This window comes from Oenanthe melanoleuca, chromosome 12, assembly GCF_029582105.1.
Source record: "Oenanthe melanoleuca isolate GR-GAL-2019-014 chromosome 12, OMel1.0, whole genome shotgun sequence".
Taxonomy (NCBI): domain Eukaryota; kingdom Metazoa; phylum Chordata; class Aves; order Passeriformes; family Muscicapidae; genus Oenanthe; species Oenanthe melanoleuca.
In genome coordinates, this window is record NC_079346.1 from 10,534,756 (window position 1) to 10,558,594 (window position 23,839).

A 23,839-nucleotide genomic window follows, 5' to 3' on the forward strand; every position below is an offset into this window, starting at 1 on the left:
CGGGTATCCAGAAATGTGTGCAGCACTCAGGTGATGTCTCAGCAGTGCTTTGTAAAATTTCTGTTTCTAATACTTCACAGCTCTGCCAGGATTTTCATATCAGCATTCTAGTGATATCTCAGAGCTGCTCCTAATACGGGAGTTTCTCCTCTTAAGACATTGCTAATGGATGTTTTCCCATCTTGTATCAGAAATGTTTTATGCTAGTTCTCAAGAGGGTGCCTTATCATTTGATGCTATTTCTTTTCATAATACTTCTGTTATTCCCATTCTCCAGATCACCTAGCTGTACCTGTGTTTTTTCTGTACAGCAAGGATGTCTCCTCGCTTTGTCCCTGGCTAATTTCATTATCACGTTCCTACGTTTTGTTCCAAGGTCACTTAGGAAAATGTGATAGAACAGCAGATCCAAGGACAAACCTTGAGGTATTCCACTATAGCCTCCCTCCAGCACAAGCCTCTGTAATTCTTCTGTATAGCCAATGCATTACAGTTTTCCTGCTAATAGGTGTCTTTTCTTGTGTCTCTTGTAATTCTGCGTGAGGCACTGTATCAGATATTTGACTGAAGTCCAGATGGATTAGAGCTGCTGCATTTCTGTTGTCTAAAAAATCAGTTATCAAAGAAAAATACCAAATTAGTCTTCATTTCAGCTTATTCAGTTAGTTCAGTTCAGTGACTAGTTCATTAACAATTGACAAACTGAGTCTGAGCTGAGAAAGCAAGAAAACTTGTCCTTTTTTTCTTCTAATCTATGAATAAAAATCAGCTGTGAGAGGATGAGATCTTCTAGTTTTGATGTGCTGAATAATAGAGGGCTGCAAAGCAAATGGTACAGTTCACCCAAATTAGTTACTTTGCTTGCTTAACAAAACTGTTTTAAATGTAAAACAGCTTTTGGTAATTTTATTTTTTCCTTATGCTTCCATATTTATAATGGTACTTAGCAGCTGAATAAAGCCAAGTCCCAGGTGCCGTTTTCTTGCATTTTGATTGAAGTTCAATATGCATGTGAATGTACCTTGACACAAATCACAATTAAAGTCTCATCTAGGAATCAAGAAGCGTCAGTCAATCCTTCTAATAGTTAAAATGGAAATAATAAGAGTATAATGTTGAAAGAAAAGTGCAAAATGCAGCTTGCTTCCCTGCTTAGTGTTCAATAGATGTTTGCTGTTGTCACAATATAATTGTTATCTGTAATGGTCAGCCCTTCTTATGAAAACGAACAATGTGAGTGCATTGAAGTTCAAATAAAAAAATAGGTTTTCACCCTACAGATTTAAAACATGATTAACACTGTTGTAGATAATATTGGTTTGAATCAGTCTCCCTGCATGTAATATAGCTGTAGATCAGGACAGTCTGATAGAAACTGTCATTGTTCTCACAAAGCCAGAGTTTCATGGCTGGAGTACAAGGCATTCCACCTCCTCTCCAGGATGGGTGATTAACAGAGGCAAAAACACCTCAGAGAGGTGAATCATCACTGCAGAAAGAGGTGCCCCAGGCTGGATGATTGCTTGGCACGACTCCTCCTGGATGTAAATGCTACTCTGCATGCTTGTGGATGTTTCCCAAAATACTCTAATTTTCCTCATCAGCTGAGAGCACAGCCCGTGCTCAGGGCAGGTTGGTTTGGCAGGAACAGGCTCCAGGGGGAAGACAAGCCCAGTGGGTGTCACTCCTCTCTCTGATGTGTGTTTGCTGTCATTATCCAGGGACCCTGTGCCTCTGCCTTGCCTCCTCGGAGGACCCAGCTGCCGATGGCCTCACATCAACCTCCCTGCTGGAATTTGCTATGATGTCCCAGCTGGAGGCCATGAATTCCCAGGAGCAGCCCAGCCCGGGGGCTGCCGAGCCGGACCTCGCCCCTGGCTCTCTGCAGGCTGCTCCAGGGTCAGGCTTTGCCAGCGAGGAGAATGAGGAGTCCAAGATCCTGCAGCCCCCACAGTACTTCTGGGAAGATGGGGGAGAGCTCAATGACTCCAGCCTGGACTTGGGACCAGCAACAGGTGAGTTATTTTTACCCCATTCTTCCTCCCCCTCTGCAGGGACTCTGGGGAGGTGGAAGGATGCAGGGATCTATCTTCCTGCTTTGACACAACTCTTGCTAAGAGGGCCTGAGATTAAATGTCAGCTCTATTTTCTCACCTCAGTGCCTGATGTGTCCCCAGTGAACCCTGAGCAAGCATAGGCCATAGGCTTTAGGAACCAAGTTAGAGCTGAGCTTTTATTCCTGAGCTGCTATGAGCTGAGAAAAGCATTGCCTCCATCCAGTTTCCCATTGCCTCACGCCCTCCTTTCACTTTCTCCCCTTTATGCTCTCTTCTCTCTTGCTTTTTTCTGTTGCTGTCTATTAAGCACAACTTTAAGGTCTCAAGAGCCCAGCTAAGATCAAGGCCATCTTAGCATTTGAGTCAGAGCTGAGTTCCCTGGATCAAATTCTGGATTCCTCTCTGTGTGACTTCAATGGGAATTTGGTCCAAGAGAAAGCAGCAGGTTTTGTCTCTTGGGTAGCTGTCCTGTTGCCTACTCTGTCCTGCTTCCTGATAGGTCATGATCAAAGTGGGTTTCATTGGCATTTGAGTTCACTTTCCTCTGTGGAATGTTTTTCTGAGACCACCAAGTCCCCTCAGTAGTCTCTCTCCAAGCCCCTCATTGGCTTTGAGATGTTCTCAGGGAGAGGGATGGAAGGAGGAGGTGCATTGCAGGGTTTCCAGTAGCTTAGGAGATTATTTCACATGCTCCTGCTCTTAAGTGTCATGTGGGACATGTATTAAGTGTTACCAAGGGCCAGGCTTCAGCCTTATCCCTCTTCCCTTATGCACTATCGCACTCAGCAGATCTGACTGAGTCTGCAGGTGGAAAGCACAAGTCTTGTTTTATCTCCACTCCTATTTCTGTGACCTTAAAAAACACCTGTGCTCACACAGGGCTGAGAGCTGCTGCAGAGCTGTGCCTTGGGCTGTCCACTGGGGCACAGTGCACGCTATGTGGGGCAGGGGCCATCCCAGCTTAGGTCTCCAAGCCCTTTGCTCACTGGCAGTGCTGCTAAAGCTGTGTGGCTGTGCTCTGGCTGCCCTGGGGCACTGGCTGAGGGGCAGCTGGGGTGCTGGGGGTGGATGGGATGGGGCTGTTCCTGCCCTGGGGCACTGGCTGAGGGGCAGCTGTGCCTGCAGGGGTGATGGGGATGGGGATGGGGATGGGATGGGGCTGTCCCTGCCCCACACTCCCTGCTCAGGGCTCTCAGGCACTGGCAGTGCTCAGCTCAGCCAGCTTTTCTCGCTGTGCCAGCAGGCACCTGCGTGTCCTCACAGATCTGGACGTGACTTGGAGAGCAGCATGTGCTTGTGCATTGAGAGCAGGATGGCTGGTGCTGAACCAGCCTGGCCTCCTGCACGTGCCTCGCCCCATTTGCATGCGGAGCACGCTGCTCTCCCTTCCGTTCCCGCCTGCAGTCCTTTCCTCCCGGAGCAGATGTGCTCTTTCAGCTGTCCTTTATGCATACCCTGCCCTATCCGCTGCCCAGCTAACCACTGCTCTGCTTCCAAGGGCTGTTTCTTCCCCTGACAGTTGCTGTGTCCAGAGCTTGTGTCTCAATGGCATTTCAGAACCTTGGTTAATAGAAGGGTTTGAATTATTCAGGAGCTGGGAGCACATTTCTACTTAAAATTTAATTAGAAACCTGCTGTGTGTCATTTTACAATAAAGGATATTGTAATAGCATCCTTAAATTGGGCAGTCTTCTCCTGTCTGTATGAGAGATGCACCCAAGCAGTGGAACTTACATGCTGCATGTGTGACAGATGCCATGTGATATGCTGTGGAACTGTGTGATGACATCTGTTGGGCTATTTTCGATGTATATACCCATTAAACAGTTTTAAACAGCTGCTGTTTAAGGAAGAAAAGTTTATGGTGTAAGTTTTCCTTATATGAGATTTCATTCAGTGAAGTGTAGCTCAGCATAGTTGGTAACTCTGTCCCAGGCACAGACTAGAAACACTGCATCAATCAAGGCACAGAACAGGATTGTTGTACTCCTAGAGAGAGAAAATTACTTGCTATGAAAGGAGACCTGTGCTGGCTTCTTTTTGTCTTCGTATAAAGATATTTGGCCTGAACTGGTGGGGGTCTTGCAGATAGGCCAGATCTCCTGCTATTCAAAAGCTGTATTGGTTATCTCCATCTCTCCTTTTTTTATGTCCATCTGAACTCTGTTTGGGTAGACTGCCCTGCCTTTGTGTGACTTCAAGGCTGCAAGAGCTAAAAAGCAATAACAATCTGCAGCTGCTGCTTCTATTTTTTTTTTTTTTTTAATTGTTAAGCACACAAAAAACATCCTTTAAAAATATTTCTAGAAAACTTTTCTAGGGCCACCTGTTAGTCCATTAGAAAGTGAGAACAAACTCCCAGTGGCAGAGCACAGCTCAGCCTGGGGCTCTGGCTCTCCTGAATAATGTCCTTTTGCTGATTTATGCTATGGAACAGTGATTCTGTATTGACATCGGTGAGCACCAGCCTTTGGAGGGGCCCTGACATTTGTCTCGTTCTGTCTGAGGGTGCACAGAAGTGTGCACTTGTATGTGTCACCCCATGCACAGCTGCTACCCAGTGGAGCCACATGTGGAGGAGATGGATTATGTCTGGTGGGAATTTGGATGCTATATCCTTATGGAAAGAAGCAGTGTGTGATTTGTACTGCTGCCAAAAGGCAAGTCTGTGAGCAGTGGACTTGTTACTTCTGCATCCCTTCAGGCTTCTGGTTGTAGTTTGGGTTTGGCTGCTTTGCTTCACCTTTGGTAGCAAATTGGCCTGAGCCACAGATCCACTCTGAAGAGAGAGTTGGACCTGCAGGGTCTTGCATCTGGCCCTTCCTATCCTCCTTTCCTTTCTTCCCATTTCTCCATCTTGCTTTGCCTGGAGGCTTCCAGTTCCCTGTATTTCTTGCTGTTACAAAGATGTCCTTGGCAACAAATAAAACATCTCATCCAGGTTTAGGGCTAGAAGATGGGATCAATAGGGTTGTAGGTCTCTGAGTCCCTTGTTTTTGTGAAGGAGTCACCTGGTGGTGTGTCCACCCTGGAGTGCTCCCTGTTGGCAGCTCTCAGTGTTCTCCTTTGGCTTGGTCAGGATGCACTGCCCCACATGTTCCTCTCCTCCAGTGAAGGCTCGAGTCTGAGGCAGCCTAATTGTTAATTCCAGGGAAGTGTGGGCTCCTGAAAGTGGACACAAGACTTGTGAATGTCTAGTGCATGAGGGCACATAGTCCCTCTCCTCCCCTGCCCAACAGCTGAGTACTCAAGCATTGGAGTGCATCATCCCATTTTCCAGTGTTACAGTGGGCTGGCATGAAGCTCACTTCATTACAGACAGGGACTGCTCTTTTAGCTCCAAGGTGGTTCAAGACCAAGGGATGGCTGTACTGGGAGCTATCAAATCTAGTCTTATAGATTGGTGATTTCCTAGGACAGCATGTGGTGCTTTGTGGGATGGGGGAGGAAATTGTAATCTTTTAATTATTCATAGTAATTAGCAGAAGGGATTCCCAGGAGAGTTAGGATGAGGGATAGTGGGACAGACAAGTTAGAAGGACTATATTAAAAAAAAAAAAGTAAGTTTTCTGACCAGCTAGTGGAATAAAATACCTTCCATCTTCTCCAGTATTGAGATTCAGTTCCTTCCATGCTGAATTACTTGCCTCTGGCCAGAGAGATCCTGGTATCTCTCAGCCTTACTGAAATCTACTGTCTCTTCATCCAGACTGACAGCAGATCTGCAGTTCTTAATACCATCTTCAAGCCAAGCATTAATGAAATGAAGCACCTGGTAAGGACTGTCTCCATAAGCAGCTTAGTGCTGAGCACCGCCTGCCCCAGCTCAGCTCCTGGGGAGCCTCTTGTTTGTGCCCTGCTTCAGTGTGCAGGGCCATGGGTGATCTATCTTGGGACAAGGCACTGCTGCCAAGGGCTGACCTGTGACAGAGGGATTCTCTGGGCAAGGTGTCACTCTGCAGTTATCCCTGACTGACTGTGTTTGGATGAGGATACTTATTCTGCCTTCACTGCAGTCTGTGTGCTGAGCTGGAATAAGGTGTGAGGCTGTTTGGGAACAGCTGTAGTCCCTGGTGCCAGGTCTGTACCTCAAGCAAATTCAACCATAATGAGGCCTAATCACTTTGCTTTTTTGGGTCTCTTTTGACTGTGATCTCTTTTGTGTGTGTGGACTTGTCTTGGAGTCACAGATAATAACCTCTCCTAGCTCTTCTGGAAGATTAGTATATTAGCCCCAACTGGCTCAGTTCCAGCACCAGTAATTGTATTTTGCCTCTTTGAAATCCCCCTGTGGTTTCAATCAGCTGGAGTATGACTTTTTTGCAGTAAGCCTTACTGTTCTGTCCTGCAAAAAAGAGAGCAAATACAGTTTCAGACCTGGCTGCATTTTCAGTAGAGTGCACCTTGTGATTCCCAAAACTGGTAGATGTTTTAGTGTGAATGGTGCTATGTGTTATGATTAGAGCCCAGGAATGCTCTTGTCTTTATTACAGTACATTCTCGTCATCAGTAATTCAATCACTGGTTAACATGATCTTCCAGTTTAATCCAATAAACACCTTATGGTCAGGTTATGTGTACTAAAAACAATGAGGATCACCCTCTTTCTGAGTTGTCAAAGTTACTTTAAACAGTTAATAGCAAATACAGGGTAGGAAACCTTGTAGGGCAGTAACTGAGACCAGCTCTTCGGAATGATGGAGAAGCAGAAATGTAATGAATTAAATGTCTGGCTGGGGAATTGTGCTCTGGCACAATGCCATGTCTTGGCCCATCTGGTGTCAGGGATGTTTTGGTATTGATTTTGGAGGAAGCAGGACATTGCCTGAATGGTGGCTTTTACAGAGGTTTGAAGCTCATGTTCACCTCTCCTAGGGAAAATCATCTCCCCAGGCCAAGAAAATGGATCTGTGTGACCCAGACCTGGGTCTGCTGGGAGATGCAAAGGGCAAGACTTGGAAAGGCTGTGAAAGATGGTTTCTTTAAAAAATACTGCCTGAGGGTTTTTGTAAGAGAGCTTGGAAGGGAAAAGCTGGGGGACTGTGGGAGGCAGCTGGATGCTGCAATATGCATAATATCACCACTGGTGGAAAGCATTAAGGGGTGAAGCTAAGGATGTGGTGGCAAAGAGGTGAGATAGAGGTGTGTAATTTCATATCTGTGAACCAGACTCCCAAGGGGATGGTGTGGCTGAGAAGCTGTGGGAGGGTACATGACGTGGAGCTGTGTCTGCCTCTGGTCCATCCCTGCTAGACTTTGCCAGAGGTGCTGGGGGAGTTTCATCATTCCAGTGCTTGGTTCTCCTGAGCTGTCCCCCCTGGGATCAGCCTGGCTCCCCTGTGGCTTGGCTGCTCTTGTTTGTGGCAGGAAAGGGGCTTGTGCCATGTCTGTGTGTGGCCATGAGATCCTCTTGTGCTCCAGCCTACTGCTGTTCTTGGTGGGAGACAGCAAGAAAGGAAGGAGCTGATGGTGTGTGCAGTTGCTGCTCTTTTCTCCTTGGCCATCCTTGGCCTTGGCAGAGCTCTGCTTCCTCCCTGAAATTAGATGAGCTGATAAACAAGCCAGGCACACTGACATATCAGCCAGCTCCATAATACCTGTCCCCTTTAGCAGGAGACTCAGTCCCATTTCTGCAGCAGGAGCACAGGCTGCTGTGTCTCTCTGTTCCATGGTTGCTGTTTCTGCCCACAGAAGTGGTGAGAAGGGAGGTGGATGGCAGTGGCACAGGGAGGTGGAAGGTCTGTGGGTGCACTGCCATAAAGCCCAGAGCATGGGAACCAGGTGTATGGGGTCTGCTGAAGGTAGGGGATGGCCAGGTGGGCCAAGGGGAACTTGCTGAAGGGGAGCTGCTGCCTGAATGTTGGGAGAGATGCTAAAAATGGGAGATCCCTTTGAGTTCCCTTAGGGTCAAAGGGAAGAGGAATCAAGAGAAATGCTGAGAAGACTCTTCAAATGGGCAAGCTGCTAGCTCTGCATTGCACAGATGGATAAAAGGCCAGATTGTCTGGATGGAGGCTTGGGAAGAATATACTGGGACCAGCTTAGGGGCTGAGATCATACCAGGGTGATGGACAGGGTGCAAAAATTCCTTCAAATCATAGAAGAGGGGTGTAAACTAAAAGAAAATGTGAGTGCTTTAAAGACACCTGATCTTGAGGAGTTGGCAGATGCCCTTGTTAGTGAGACAGGAGGAGCTGATTCCAGATGGGAGCTGTCTAGCTGAAGAGTCTGGAAGGAAGAATTGACTCATCATAGTTGGCATCTGGATGTGGCACTTGGGGATGATTATAGTGCTGCTGGGTTGATGGTTGGACTAGGTCTTGAAGGTCTGTTCCAACCTTGATCATTCTGTGATCCTTCCTGAACCTGGGAAGGGACTGAACCCCTTTGGAAACTGGGTTATATGGAGAGATCCTTGTTTTAAGGAGCACAATCCAGCACCCCTGTGCCTCAAGTTTCACTGTTTCCTACTTGAATCCGAGTAATAGCCCTCTCAGGATTTGAGAGGAGCTGAGTTTCTAATCAGTGGGCTCTTATGAACCAGACAGAAGGATGTTCCCAGCTTAACATGCAGCCTAGTGGGGAAACTGATGACAAGTGAGAATGTTAACCCAGTTAGTAGCAAGTGTGAGGATTCCTGTGTCTGCTTCTACCCTGTTGATTTGTTTGCCTATAGAAGCAGCTCAGGTTTCAATCTTTGGCTGCCTTGTAAGATAGAAGTCTGCTGGGAGAGAGTGGGATGGGTCCTAAACTTTCTTTGCCCGGGAGAGATGGCAGAGGTGGCAGTTCCTCTGAGATCTTTAGATCCTGTTGGTGGAAAGGCAGCACAGCTGCACCATGCGGGGTTTTCCCCCATGGGAGCCAACTAATCTGTGACAGAGCACTTTAAGGAAAGGTTGAGTGTGTGACTTCAAAGGAGAGCTGACAGGCTGGGAGCATTTCTGGTCCCATGGGACAAACCTCACGCTGCTTTCTCGTGGTTTGTTTTTTCGCTGTGCCCATCTGCCTGCCAGTTCATGCTCTGCTGCAGGAAAGAAGAGCACAGAGGAGAGGAAGGTGGAGAGGAGTTGAGAATATCTTAGAATGTCTTTAGGCAAAGGAGATGGCAGATTGGATCACTGGTCCTTGAAACAACATCTCATCTGACAGGGCCTTGTTTTAGAGGGTGAAACCCTCACTTTTCACCCACAGCATGTCAGGCCAGAGCAGGTTCTTGGTGCAAACCCTGAGTTATCCCTGCAGCAGGAGGAGTAGCAGAGCCCTGGGAGATGCACTAAGCTTTACTGTCTGTCTGAAGACAGTCCCACCCATGGGCACTCAACCCCATGGCCTGTGGCTGTTCCTGCCATCCATCCAGCACGGCAGTGACCATGTCTGCAGACACTGGGATGTTACCTGTTGGTGTGGGCCTTTGGGAAGACCAGTGCCGGGCAGTGGAGGAGACATGGGTTCTTTTTGGTCTGTGCTGCTGCTGATCGCTCTTACCAGCCTCATTGGCCTATGAGAAGCATCACCAGCTGGCTGTTGGGAAGCAAAAATCTTTTAATCCTCAGGGTCTTTGGGTGGGGTGTCAGTTGGAGGGTGCTCTCTGGTGAGACACAGCAGCAAAGCAGCATGGCTTCTGCCTGCCCTGGGCAGTGAGTCCCAGTGGCCCCTTTGCAGGCAGAACTGGGAGCCAGTCTCCACACCAGGGCTCTGAAGGTCAGCAGCTGGGTAACACTCACCTGTGGGCAACATGTGGGAGGAGCTGCTGACACCATCCAGGGAATGAGCTGTGGGATAGGAAAGCCACTCACCAGCTGAACAGGAGGATTGTTACACCCCCTGCTTGGGGTGGATGGAACAGTGTGTTTTCCACTCAGGAGGGCAGGGCAGCCCTGATTGCCAGGGATGCCCAGGGCAGTGGGTGTGTTTGCTGACTCTCTGCTCTCCCTGCCTGGGAGCCTGCACCCACTGTGGCAGCAGCGAGCGATGGATGGCAGTCAGGGATGTGTGGAGCTTTTTTGTGCAGATCTCTGTAAGGCATCCAGACAGCTGCTGCCCACTGTGCTCAGTGGAGCATCTGCTTTGGCAGGCAGGAGAGGAGACGGGAGCCTTGGGAATTTCAGACAGTCATTTACTTAATAACCATAGACAGAGCAGGGGGCTGATTTCTGGCTGTGAAGGGATCGTCTTCCTTCCCTTCTCACTGAGAATGTGCTGTGCTTGGCTTGGGGAGAAAGGGAGTTAATTGGGATGCAGACTCCTGAAACAGAACTCCGTGGGTATGAGCAGTTTCTCAAGAAAGATGAAGGTTGATTTATGCTGGCTGGATTTGTGCCTGCCACCCTGAGCTAAACATATCTGATCTTACAGATACTTTACTTTTCCTGGGTCCCCAGCTGCTTGTTAGCTTCCAGAAGAAACCCCAGCCTGCTCTGACCTTACATTTGTGAGCTGCATCTCCTTCAGCATTTATGTTTGTCTAGCAACATCATTTCCATTCGTGGTCAGAGCCACAGAATAACAGGGGCTGTAGTTGGAGGGAGGGGAGTTAGATTCAGCTGCTGTTGCAAAGCTAAACTAATAAAGATGTTTGTGGGATGACTTTTCTGCTGTGAAGTGCTGTACAAACTAAAATTCTGCATTTCAAATATGCCCAGGTCGATTCAGGGTTTGGTGGTATTACTTGGGTGTACCAGGAAGGGGGATTTGGTTTTCTGTGCTTTAGTTTCTCTTCTGTAGTATTTCCCATTTAGCTTGTGGCTGACCCCATATCTTTCTCAATCCCATCTGAAATAAATCTCTGGTTCTAGCTGATTCCTAGCACTCATAACCTCAACTTAAAGATGCCAGGTATCAAAACTGTTATTTATTATTGTCTGTGAAAGTGCCTATGGGCAGAACAGATGTGGAGAGAACAAACATGGAAATTATCTCTTGGGAATACAGGTTTACTGGGATGGGATGGGTAGATGGAGAAGTGCACATACTGGATGGGATGGTTCTTGCTGTGGCAGGCTACCTGCTATTGGAGGGTCTCTGCCATTTGACCCCCACCTGTTGCTGGACACATATAATGGGATATTCTCTGCCCTCTCAGAGTTCTTAGTTCAGATGTAACATGAAATCTTTTGGATTTCTTTTTAGATTATACTTTTCCTGCTTCATCTCAGAAGGCATTGCTGAAACGAAATGGGACACAAGCAGACAACTGGGAAATGGCCACTGTCCAGCCAGCAGCAGAGTTTGTGGAGCCTGACTTACACACACCTTTCTCCACACTGGAGGAAGAGGAGGGGCTGCTCCCTATAGACCACTCAAGAGGAGGAATGGAGAGCCTCCAGACCTCTGGACCAGAGGTTACATCTTCTGAACCAGTGGACCAAGAGGACTCCTTCTCCCTTCTGTTTTCTACAGCCTCTTCCAGGCCAGATGTTGTGACTGAGGCAGCCATAGGAGGGCAAGAAGAGGACTCTATTTCTCCAGGCTTAGACCTTGGGAGCAGCATGGGACCAGGTCTTCTATCTGTGCCCTCTACTTTTTCTACAACTGTTGCTGCAAGATCTCCCAGTGATTCAGAAGAACTCCTTGAGGTGACCACTGGAGACACTTGGGCTGTTGGGGGAGCAGATTTGGAGCTGACTATGGCTACAACAGGAGCAGAGCTTGCAGAGACCACACTGGAGGCTGATGGGGAAGAGCATTCAGCCAGGGAGGAGGTCTCAGAGCCCACGGTGGGCTGGGAGATGCTGGAGCCCACGGTGCTGACTGAAACAGAGCAGACAGTGGAAATGCCTGTGGGGACACCCTCTCCTGCAAGCAGCTCCCCAGGCACTCAGCCTCTTCCTGGCAGTGAGCAGCACCCCCCTTCCGTGTCTCCGTGGGACAGAGCTGAGGAGCCTGCGCTGGATGCTGTTTGGAATGGCACTGAGTCAGCTGCTGGGGCTGGGGCAGCAGAGAGGAGCTCATCGCCGCCGCCAGGGGATGCGCGCGTGGCCGCGCTGCCAACGGAGCTGCCCTGGGACTCAGCACAGGTTGCACTGCTGCAGGGGCTGGCTGGGAGGCTGCAGTGGGGATATCTGGGTACTTCACTCCTGGGCAGTGTTTAACCCCTAAGTCTGACTGCTGGAAGTAGTTTTTTTTTGTTCACCCAGTCAAAAGTGAATTTTCAGGGAGTTCTTCACAGCAGTTCTTAAGGCTATCCATCATCCTTGGTGAAAGCACTGGCCCTTCACATCTTCCTAGCTGCACAAAATCCTGCTTCTGATAAACAGAAGCGGAACACCTTTCCTCTGGGGCATGCACAGCAGAGAAAACAGCTCCTTGTTTCCTCAGCCTGCATTATTGGAAGTGTCAGGACAAACATGGCCCCAAGGATTTCTGGAAGGGGAGTGAGAAGAAAGTGGTGTTTTTGCTGCTGCTGTCTGCAGGGAGCAGATGCAGAGCAGGTGGAGCAGAGTACAGTTAGGTGTGAGGATATTGGTCTAGGAGAGCCTGTGGGAGAGGAGGGGTGAACTGCAGTTCCTGAATCCAGCAAACTGGCAGCTGGTTAAGAGAAGATATGTAGCAAGAGCTACTGGTGAGAAAGTACCAAGCAAAGCTTTTAATTTTGCTTTCTGCCTGTGGTGCTCAGGAGCCTAAACAAGTGACTTGGTCCCTCTGTGCATCCTATCTTGCCTGCTAAGTGCTGTCCTGTCTCACCAGTTTGTTTAAGGACCACAGAGGTTCCTGGTTAGTTTTTGTGTTAAGTGCTGATAAGGCTGCAGGCTAGAGAGCTTTCCACTGAGAATCTGTGTCCTCCTTGAGTCTAGATAGAGGTGGAAGGTCAAGCTGAGCTGTGGCAAGCTGGCACAGTAACTTTGTCCCTGTTTTGTGTTAGCACTGAAATGGTGATTCCTCCTTAGAACAGAGAGCTAAAGGACAGTCACTTCCTTTGAGAAGTGCTTCTGGGAGTATGGTAAAATGCCTTGCTCCTGTCCCTTGTGTACCCTGTGCTTTCAGTAGCAGAGTTCCATTCACACCTGAACCCAGCTATCTTTGTCTTGTCTTTCCAGGTGATCTGCAAAGACTGGAGCAACCTTGCAGGAAAGAACTATATCATCCTGAATATGTCAGATAACATCGACTGTGTAAGTCACTCCAAAGAGATGTGATGGCACGGGGGCAATGGTGTTTAGAAAAGTGAAGGCAGGCACAGTTCTTGCTGTCTGCTTTCATCACAAAACATTTTAAAAGCACTAAATATCAACCTATAGAGGTTGTGAAGAGAAGGGGAGGAGGACAGAAATATTCCAGTTCTCCAAAAGGGAAAAAGAGTGGGTGGAGAGAGATGATTTTGCTCCAAGTCTAGCACATGTCAGTTCCATATTGGATTTTTTACTAACTTCTGGCTGCTAGTCTGTGCCAGTCAGTACCTGGATTGTCATGAGACATGAGAACTTTTAACATTGAACCTCTTACAGGATTGAATGCAGTTCTCCTTCCTTCTTTTCCTTTTCCATCCATTCCTTCCAGCATATAGTAACAATCCTCTGGTGGCTCAGAGGAATAGGGACTCCCATTTGCACTGTGCATGGTTAAGTATCAAGCAGCTATCACTAAATCTTCCTTAAGGGTTCTTCTCCCCACCCTATTATCTTGTGTGTTATGTGTGTCTGTTAACCAGCCATGCTCTGCTAATCCAGTGCCTGTCCATCCATCCTCATAAAGCTGCAGTTAATTCATGAGCCCAGAGTCCTTTGTGGATCCCTGATAAAAGGGCTTGTTCACTTCTAACGGGCTTTTTATCAGGCACTTAAAAACCAGTTGTGAAAGGCCTGGGGTTAAGGTGCCTTTCATAATTCTAAGAAATTGTTATGAGCCTGACAACCTGAGACCAAAATGTTTCACTAAGGAATTGTGTTCTGGCCTCCTGCATTTGCACTCCTGCTTTGTGGGGCTCTGCTGTGGGCAGAGCCAGCTGGTTCTGTTACTGCAGGGTTGCTCTGTGGCACTGACCTCTTGCCACTACTGGTGAGTTCTTGGTTGTTAGTGTTGTTTTTTTTTTTCTTTTTTTTTTTAAGGTGACCTTTTAGGGGACAGGGAAAATCGGGAAATTCCTATACACAGTAAAGCATGTTGAATGCTGTAAGAATAGATGAAAAGTCAGTCTTTTTCCTCCTTTTTCTTTCCAGCAGTGTGGAGGGTTTTAAGTATCCTTGCTACAATCATAATGCAGAAAAGGAGTCCTTGAAAACCAGTGTCCTTTTGCTCTGTTTTCTTCATGTCCCCATCACTCTCTCTCCCATCTCTGTGGACTTTAAATACTGGTTAATTTTGTAATATGTAGTAATTTCCTTTCTGTGGTCACTTGTATTTGTGTTGTTTAAACCTCTGTAAGGGGAAGAACTGAAAAGCAGATGTGCAGATGTCTCTTGATCAAATTATGTCTTTGCTGTTAAATCCTCAGTTCTGCCTTGCTGGAGGAAGGTGGTGCCCTGGGATAGGCAGGACTGAACTGTTTTTCTACTTGATTTCATGTTTCAAAACATATTTCCCAGTGAATGATTTGTGCTGTACTAGGCCTTATTCAAAGGGACATTTGTTGACATACATATTTAACATGAGCATCTCATCCTTCCCTGCCTCCCATTACCACTTTGCATGAGTGAAGCTGGAATCAAGCTCTTCTTCTTTCTGCTGATGTTGATGCAGTTTGTTTCCTACCTTTGGTACTTTTCTCAGTTTGGGCACCTCACCTTCTGTCTGCCTGTCCCTTTTGTTTTTTGGTTTCTGTATCTGAACTCTGTGGTGTTTGGGTTTCTGGGGCTTTGAGGGAGAACCTGTGTTGTAAGTGCTGTAGTTTGAATTAGTGTGAATGGGTATTCCTCACATATTTCAATGTTTTGGTGCCAAGATCTGCTGTGTATCGAGACCCACTGAAAAGCTGAGTGACAAGGAGGGTTCTTGGCTCCTTCCAGAGGGTTGCACCTTGGCCTTCAGTACACTTCATGGTACCAGACTTTTACCTGCTGCAGGGACTGTGTTTGTATTTCTGAGTTAAGCTGGAAGCCCATTTGTCTTCCCAGTGGGCTCCAGTCTCTGTCTGGGCAAATCTCCCACTCAACACACCTGGAAAGTTTGCCCAGGTGAGGACTGGAGGCTCTGACCCAGCAGTGGTACCTGGCTGTGCATTGGCAGGTGCCCTCTACCTTGGCACAGGTGCATTCAGGCTCCTTCACTGCTCCCTCCTCTCCACCATGGAGAATTGATCAGTGCTCTGCAACCTCTGCTTTCCCCATCACCAAACATCTCACTTCTGTCCTCCTGCTCCTGGCTCAGCTGCTCCCCTTTCCTCTCCCCAAAAGAGAGCCTCAGGCTGGCAGTGAGACCGTGAGCTGGAGCTGGAGCTGAGCATCATGGTGCTGCATCACAGTGCTGCTTCCTCACTCAGTCCTCCTGCCTCCCCATCCCAAAACCCATAATTTGATGAGAGGAGGCACTGCCAGGCTCTTGTGATTCAGGCTCCAGTCATCGATGTCTTCTCCAATTAGACCATTTTTGGCACAGGCCTGTGCCTGCCCTGAGCGCTTCAAATTGCCATGGCAACAAGAACTCTCCATTTTATTAATCATCTGTGTGGCCTTCAGGTTGGCATGGCAACTGGAGATGAGAATAGAAACACAGGAGTGTGAAAGCAGCAAAGGAGCCTGCTGAGGGCTGGCTGGAGCACGACAGGCTGAGCAGCACCTGCTGACCCAGCGCTGGCTGTGGGGAAGAGCCTGGCTGCTTCCTTCCCACCTTACACCATAATGCTGCTTCCTGAGTGAGCCCCTGAGTGCCAGGAGAGCTGGGCTTGGTGTGGGGCATATGGCAGCCACAGGGGCTGAGGAGGAAGGCTGGTCAATCAGGAGATGATTGTGTTCGAGCATGGGGCACTGTGCAGTGGAGTGTTGTGCCAGGTTTAACACTGCTGGCTCTTGAGAGGTCTCAGCTGCCCTGTCCCTACCATGCACTCACCAAGGTTCCTTTCCTGTGGCAGGAGGAATTCCGGTTGGAGAGGGGTCCCCAGCTGCTGGCCCTGGTGGAGGATGCCTTCTCCAGGCAGGCAGAGGGGCTGCAGGACCGCTGGCTCATCTCTCTGAGCAAACCCAACGAGAATGACAAGCACTTGCTAATGACACTGGCAGGGGAACAGGGTAAGTGCTGGCAGAAGGAGCCTTCCTGTGATGGGGAGTGGGTTTAAGGGGCTCCCAAATGGAGGTACACAGCCATTTTGGAAGGAGTTTTTGCTTTCCAATCCATTTCAGTCCCACCAGTTCTTGGTGTTCACTGGACTTGAGGGATGGAGAGGGACTGAGGACACCTTTCTTAACATCTGCCTTCTGGGTTGTCCCTCACTGCTTGCACAAAGCTCCATCTTCTGCACTTTGCCTTCAGCTTTGCTGCCTCCCTGGACTGCCTTTCCCTGAGCATCTGTCAGCTTTGTCCTGATGCTTATGTACTCCCCTCCATGGCAGGCTATGACAGACTGCTCTTGGTTCACTTCCTAACCTATCAATTCTTAAGTCCTGTTTGAACTAGAATGGTTCAAAGTGCCCTCCCTCATCCCCAAATAAACAAAAGCTGACAGTGAACATGGGCTGGACTGGAACATTTTACTCTCTTTATTCCTGTTTTGGTACAGGAGCTGTACTGCTTCTGCTGCCTGCTTAGTGACAAAGGTTTCTAATGTTGACATTATGGTCTCTGTGACCTTTATGAACTTGTCTCCATGATTTCTGAGTGCTGCTGCTTGCTCCCAGAGCAGACACAGATCCTGAGAGCTTCTGTGGTGATGGGGAGAGTACTTAGGTTGCTCTGATATCAGTTCACCCCTGGATTTTTTTACTCCTTTAAAGAGTATTTGGTACCCTTGTCTGTGATCCTGTGTTCTTTCAGCCTCCTGACAAAACACCAATGAACAAAAATGTGTGTTTCCCTGCCTCCAGCCTGTTGGGGATTTTGGACTGATGAATACATCTGACTAACTGAGCTGAGAGCAGCACTGATCCCTTCCTCTACTTTGCAGGTGTTATCCCTACAAAAGATGTTCTCATGGCACTGGGGGATGTTAAGAGGAGCTTAGCTGAGGTAAGAGCCTGTCTGCCTGCATCCATTTGTTAAGACCAGTTATACAATTAAAATAAGCAACTTGAAAACTGGGAGTATGTCTCAATCTAACCAAGTGCTGAACCCACAGCAGACAAACAGATGAGTCAGATGCTTGGCAAACTCCCTTCTCCCCTCACTGGTAGCCAGGCCATCAAATGTCTCCTCTTTTTAAGAGAGTAACTATGGGTTATTCCCTCCCTGCTTGGGAAGGGTCTGGCTTGGTTGTGAGACTGCTTTCACACATTCATTTTGTTGGATTCTCAGTGTCACCCCTTCCATACTATTGTCAAAAGCAGTGTGGGTGCTGCAGACACCCACATTTGGCCCTGCTCACCCTGTGGCTGTTCTACATACACTGGCTTCTTTTGACACATTCACACACCTTCCACAATTCCAGGGTCTGCATTTCACTCCTTAAACTCCCTCCCCAAGAGCAGGCAGAGGACTGGGTCAGCCTCCTCTAGACCTCACATATTCCCTTCTAACCCTGGGCAGCTTGGAAGAGGATAGAGATAAAGACAAATCAGTCCCATGATCTCTGGCTTTTCCCTTGTCTTACAGGGTATGTAGGTACTAGGACCTGATTCTGCTTGAGTTTTTTGCACCAGCCACTGGAGTAATTTTGCTGATTTTAGCAGCAGGGTTGGGCCACTGCCTTGCTGGCTGTCTGCTCTCAGGTTTTTCCCTGACCTAACAAACTGGTGTGGTTAGACAAAGCAAATTAAGTGCTCAGTGGTGTATTGATTGGCTTACACTAGAGAAAGTGCAAAAAGCCAACCCTGTAGAAATTGTGTGACTGAAGGATCAGCACCTAGAATTGTCCAGAAAGCAGGATTTGTGTGGATGCAAGGATGACTTTGCAACTGTGGCCTCATATTAACATGGGTCCTACCAGAGCCTCCTTGCTCCATGCCTCTGACTCTGACTCTGTCAGGAATGAAACTCTGCTCACAGTGCTGCCCTTGCACAAGCATGGGATTGCAAGGAGGAGGGAGAATATTTTCTTAGACTTGTCACACCTACTATTGATACATACATTACATACATTACCCTTTTCAGATTTGCCAAGTCACTGGGACCAAGGCTGGGCTGGTTGCTGACAGCCACAAGGGGCCAGTTTCTTGGGCAGCTATTCCTAAGCTTTTAGGCTCAATGGGCAGCTGTCCACTTTCAAGACCTTGTAAAGACCACTAGGCACTCTTAGGACCTGAGCTTTAATGGAAACCTATTTACTAGGGTTACATTCTCTGCCAACTGATTGCCAAAGCCTCAGCACCTGTCAGTGGTCTGTAGTTTGTCTTGGGAACTCTCAGTCTTGGGCACTTTCTCCCATGAAAGCCTCTTGTCTTACACAAAGGTGTGATATCCATGTGCAAGTGAGCAAAATAAAATTGTGCCTACTGTCATTTGCTGATGTGTCAACTTTCATGGAAAATAGTGCTATGTGTAGTTATGAGCTTTGTAGTAATGTAAGACAGTGTACAACCTCAGTTTCCAACCCTGGCTTTTAGTTCCTCTGCCCACATTCATGGTCCTATACTTGGACCCTGGAAAGTCTTACCTGCCTGCAGGTCAGGACTTTTAGTGTACTGCTTCCTTCCTTCCAGATTGGTATCCAGAACTACTCGACCACCACAAGCTGCCAGTCGCACCCCAACCAGACGCGCAGCGATTATGGGAAGCTCTTTGTGGTGCTGGTGATCATCGGCTCCATCTGCGCCATCATCATCGTGCTGGGGCTCATCTACAACTGCTGGCAGAGACGCCTGCCCAAGATGAAGAACATGGTGAGCACTGGGTGGGTGGAGAAGGCAGCCAGACTCTTAGCCCTTGGGATGGAGGAGATTGGAAAGTTAAAGAGGGCAGTTTGTTTTCCCCTGCCCTATTACGGGACATAGCAGGATACACTGCTGGAGCAGCAGTGGAGTTCATTCAGGTGTAAGAGAGATGCAGGTGTGCTTAGAACAGCTCATTTCCAGTGTGAGGGTTGGGCTGGGAATAAATCTACCTCTTCCCACTGACTCCACAAAGTTCTTGGTGACCCTCACAGCCTGGTGTGATTGTGCCCCCCAGCAGCATTGAGACCTGTCCCCCTTTGTCTCCATCTGTGTCCTCTCGTCCCTGGCAGTCGCACGGCGAGGAGCTGCGCTTTGTTGAGAACGGCTGCCATGACAACCCCACCCTGGACGTGGCCAGTGACAGCCAGTCGGAAATGCAGGAGAAGAAGCCGAGTGTCAACGGTGGGAACACCATCAACGGCCCTGACAGCTGGGATGTCCTGATCAACAAGCGGGCGAGCGAGGATGTGGATGTGTTTGAGGAAGACACACATCTCTAGAGAAAGGAAGGAGGGAACCACCCTCTCAAACACACTTGTTTCTCTCCTATCTTGACTGATGGACCATGGGATCAGGTGGCTTCTCAGGAACTTCTTAAAACCTTTGAACAGGTCTTTGGGCAAGTTTTCCCTATGGAAGTCCTGAGCCTGCACCTGAGGCTTGGAACCAGGAGGATCACCGAACAGAGGGAAGCGGGAGGGGTGGGTTTATAGATCTCCGTGTGTGTGTTCCTATCAGTAGCACCAATGCTTTCATCACCTTTAAATGCACTCACTGTATAGTGGTAGTGGCTGTGGTAGTGGCTGAGACTGGACTGGAGAGACAAGATGGTGGGGCTGCCTGCCACCAAGAGTCCAGATTTGGGGAGTAATTCACTTTCCAGATCCTGACCTTGAGAGCACATTCAGTCCATGCAGGTGCAGTAAAACCTGTGCATTCTGGATGGAGGGGAGCCAAGATTCCATCAATGTCCTGGGCAGACTTTGCATTCCCCATGTGAATACAGGTTTTCTAGTGCTCTAGCATTCAGCTACTAATTGTATGAGAGCTGATGTTTACATTTGGGGAAAATACCCCTGCCACCCACTCCCTGCTGTCATCTCATTTCACCCCTGGTACCACAAACAGCCCCACTCCTTTTTTCAGCTCCACAACTCCAAGCTGAACTTGTGAAGTTTGAGCACTTTACCCTTGCTTGACTGATTGCAGAGAATTCAGTGCCATGGTGCAGCATTTTAGATGGAAATGTGCTTTAGGTTGGAGCGTTGCTCAAAAATGATGTTTACATGCCTCTTTCACAATAGCCTGGGAAATCAGCAGGAAAATATCCCTTGTCTAAGTGTAAGTTTTAAATTGGCTGTCCTTTTCCACTCCAGTTCTGTTTTTCAGGATAGTTTGGTTTCAGTTGGTTATTTTGCAGTAAATATAAAGACTATGTGAAACTTTTTAAATAGGGAAACAAGTAATGTTCTCATCCTTTTGTGTCCATTTCAGCATCCTGCCCTGAGTGAAGGGTGGAAGTGTTTAATATCCCACAGGTATAAATCAGGGTAACATCTTTAGAATCACTGCATTTAAACAGTGTAAGAGCCAGTTCTGATGAGATGAGAATTGGATGTAAGAACTCCCCAATGAATGTTTCTCAGGCATGCCTAAGGCAACTTTGAGGCTCCAGCTCCCTGAAGATGTGTGCTAAAGGCACGTGAATATGTGTAATTGTTCTCTGAGCCCTGCCTAAACTGCTGTCAAGCCTGAAACCCCAGAACATTTGTTTCTTCTGTTACTGAGGGATTGAGGGACTTGCTTCGGTCAGAGGCACCAGTACTTCTCTCCCTAGTGTTGATCTGCATGCTTGCTTCCTGCGAGATGCAGCTTCACTCTTGGTCTTGAAGGGGACCTCTGTATGCAGAGGCCCCAGATGTGCAGCCTGATGCTGAGCCTGTAAATCTATCACCGTGTGTATAGAGACCTGTAGCATGTTCCTCCCTGGTGTGTGTGCCTAAAGTCAAGGTGCAAGAGTCTGTTGTTGCAGTTTGTATAGCGCTTTGCATACAAATTGAACCACAGATCACCTCGATGTAGGACCACTCTAATACCAGTTTATTAGGGATTCAAGAAAGGTGGTAACCTTTGGTTTCCTATCCAGACTCCGATTTTCAGTGTTTTTAGCCTGCCCCCATATCTTTCCTGGTGTTATGTAGGAGACAGTGATCATCAGCTCCTTTTGTACCTTGGTAGGGTTGCAGAGATGCTCAGAGTTCCCTCTCCTGCCCCAGCAGTTGGTAGTGGGGAACAGTCCATGTCCATGGACAGCCATACGTGGCCCTCTCTGACCACCCTTCACTGATGGCTCCTCCTGAGTCCCATGGATCTGTGCAGTAAAAGTGCACATGCCCATTGGCTGTGTTGAAGGCACTTTGGGGCTCACAGGATTAAATGCAAATTGTTGTTATGGTGAGTAAATTAAAGCATGGAGTTAAAATTTGAGTTTTTATAGCACTTAGCATAATGGGCCTAGCATGCCCGTGGCCTTTAGGCAGCTGCACCGTGTCAATCTTTCCAAGTTCAATAATCCTCATAAAATATTTTTTTTATTGCCTAGTGGCTGTTAAAAATATAATGCCACCAATCAGATGTGAATAATTTCACCCACAAGTCGCTTCCTTGGTGCATATCCCTGCTAAGAGCTGCTTTGCTGCCCTGTTTTCTCTCCACTATCCTAATTCAGAGAAAGAACAAGGCACTGATAAAGCAGTGCTTCTGGCTGGGCTTAGCACCTCCCAGTCTCGTGTAAAGTCTTCAAACTTTAAATAAACCAAGGGGGCTATGTGGGCTCAATAATCAGCTAGCAAGTTGCTAGCAAGCAAATTCTTCTCATTTGCTCTTCTGGCCTCTCGTGGCCTGGAGGATTTTCCAGAGATGCTTTTTTCTGTCTGGAGCATCCAGGTGATCTGAGAGACACTTTTAAGGGTGGCTGTCGTGAGGCTGAGGACGCTTTTCTGCTGTCTCTGACAGGGTGCACCTGGCTGTATGATCCCAGTTTAGCTTCAGAAATCTACTGGTTGATAGAATTTCACTTTAGTCTGGTGATACTTTTTATCCTTTTACAGCTCGATTTTTCTCTGTATCATTTTTTTGCACTAGGCTGATCTTGTCAAGTCAATTGCACTGTTGTCCCTCTCCTGCCAGCCCTGCAGAGACATCTCCGGGGACCTGCGGGCTGGGAAGCACTGCAGAGAGGCTGTTGGTAGCCCACTTTACTCTGTCCAGTGCTTGCATTTCCAGCTCTGCACAGGGAGGATGTAAAGAGGAAGAAAACCTTTGTCTTAGCATTTGTAACAGGAAGCTTTTCTATCACCCTAATGTAGTTAAACTTCTTTTTAATAAAAACTGTGAAAGCTGGACTTCTCAGAGCAGTGTGCCAGGCAACAGAGCAGATGCAGGAGACAAAGCAATTCCTGGGAAACTTTGCCACCTACTCGGACATCACCATTATTCCATCTGCCAAATGTTTGGTCGCACTGACACCTGGTGGCGGTTGGGAGTTGGAAACGAAAAATTAAAAAAAAAAAGGCAAAAAAGAAGGAACTTTTCTCTTAACTTTGGGTATTTGTTTCCTGTGACTTGCCTAGGATAATCTGCTTTATGCACGAGGGGCTGCAGGACTCGACTGTGAGCAGAGGGGCTTGTGCCAGGCATGTCAAGGATGGTTTGTGTGAGGATGTCCTGGTCTGCAAAACAGCGAGATGGGACATTGCCTGGAGTCACCTGGGTAACAACATGGTCTCAGCTCCATCTTCCTGCTTTGTCTGCCACTTGCTCCCTCTGCTCCTTGGGACCACAGCTGGAATGCAAGGACTCTGCCTTGAAATGGAGGTGTTTCTTCAGAGAGAGCATCAGGTGCTGTTGTGAGGAGCCTCGGGGAACACCGGCGATAGCATCGTCTGGATGCACGGCCAAGGCCAGAGTGGCTCTCCATCTCTGTGGGATCCTCCAGATGAGATCTGGGATGGCCACGCTGCAGATTACTCCGAGGTGTCACCCAGATATCTGGAACTGTGCCTGTAACATGGAGTCTGACATGTCCCAGGACTCTGAATCCCGCACACCGCTTTGGGGTTTGTAGGGTGGAAAGAAGCAATGAGGAGTGACCCAGTAACTGCACTGAAGGATGTAATGCAGCTTGAAAATACAGTTCAAGAGACACTTTAAGGATCCCTCTGGCAGAGGATTTGGTGTGAAATGAAGGTACATTATCCTGAGGACTATTGCAGCATGACCTTAGAGCATTGCAGCAGGATCCCACTGCAGCCACTGCCATCAGCAACTCATCTGTTCTCATTTGCAGCCATGCAGGAGCACATCTGTCCTTCACAACAGGTTTGGGACAGCTCCAGCAGTCAGACACAACAAGCACCTTCATCTGTGCTGGCTCATGAGAGCCTCATGTGCTCATCTATGCTGACAGCCAGGCTTGGAGCCGTTCTCAACACCTTCATTCCTGCTGGACACAAACTGCAAGCCCTGGCCACTGCTCGGGATTGCTGCCGGAGAACACTTAGAAACACTTGTGTCTGGCCCTGGAAATAACAGGGTTGTGGTTTTGTTTTCTTTGCAATAAAACACACCTCCTGGGTGTCTGAACACTGACCTGAGTGCAGTGCTTTGCTTGCTTAGATCTGCCTGAATTCATATCTGCTGCATCTCGTAATGCAGTACTGGCCAGGGTTTCTCTGCCAGGATGGGGGTTGTCAGCCTGGCCCCCCTTCCCTACAGTGCACTCCTTAACTCTCCCATCACAGGTTTCTGTGGAAGCCCTGAACATGCCAG

At 48.1% G+C, this 23,839-nt stretch overlaps 1 protein-coding gene across 1 annotated transcript in view; it reads left to right on the forward strand.

Annotated features, from left to right (window-relative positions):
• The window catches only part of PODXL2 (podocalyxin like 2), a 32,004-nt gene extending 8,345 nt beyond the window's left edge, over positions 1 to 23,659 (forward strand). The window contains exons 2-8 of the mRNA XM_056501855.1: positions 1,722 to 2,015; positions 11,187 to 12,073; positions 13,094 to 13,168; positions 16,060 to 16,216; positions 17,089 to 17,150; positions 18,779 to 18,958; positions 19,300 to 23,659. Coding sequence (XP_056357830.1) covers positions 1,722 to 2,015; positions 11,187 to 12,073; positions 13,094 to 13,168; positions 16,060 to 16,216; positions 17,089 to 17,150; positions 18,779 to 18,958; positions 19,300 to 19,509 — 1,865 coding nt within the window. The 3' untranslated portion in view covers positions 19,510 to 23,659. The remainder of the gene's footprint in view (positions 1 to 1,721; positions 2,016 to 11,186; positions 12,074 to 13,093; positions 13,169 to 16,059; positions 16,217 to 17,088; positions 17,151 to 18,778; positions 18,959 to 19,299) is intronic.
• The last annotated feature ends 180 nt before the right edge of the window (positions 23,660 to 23,839 follow it).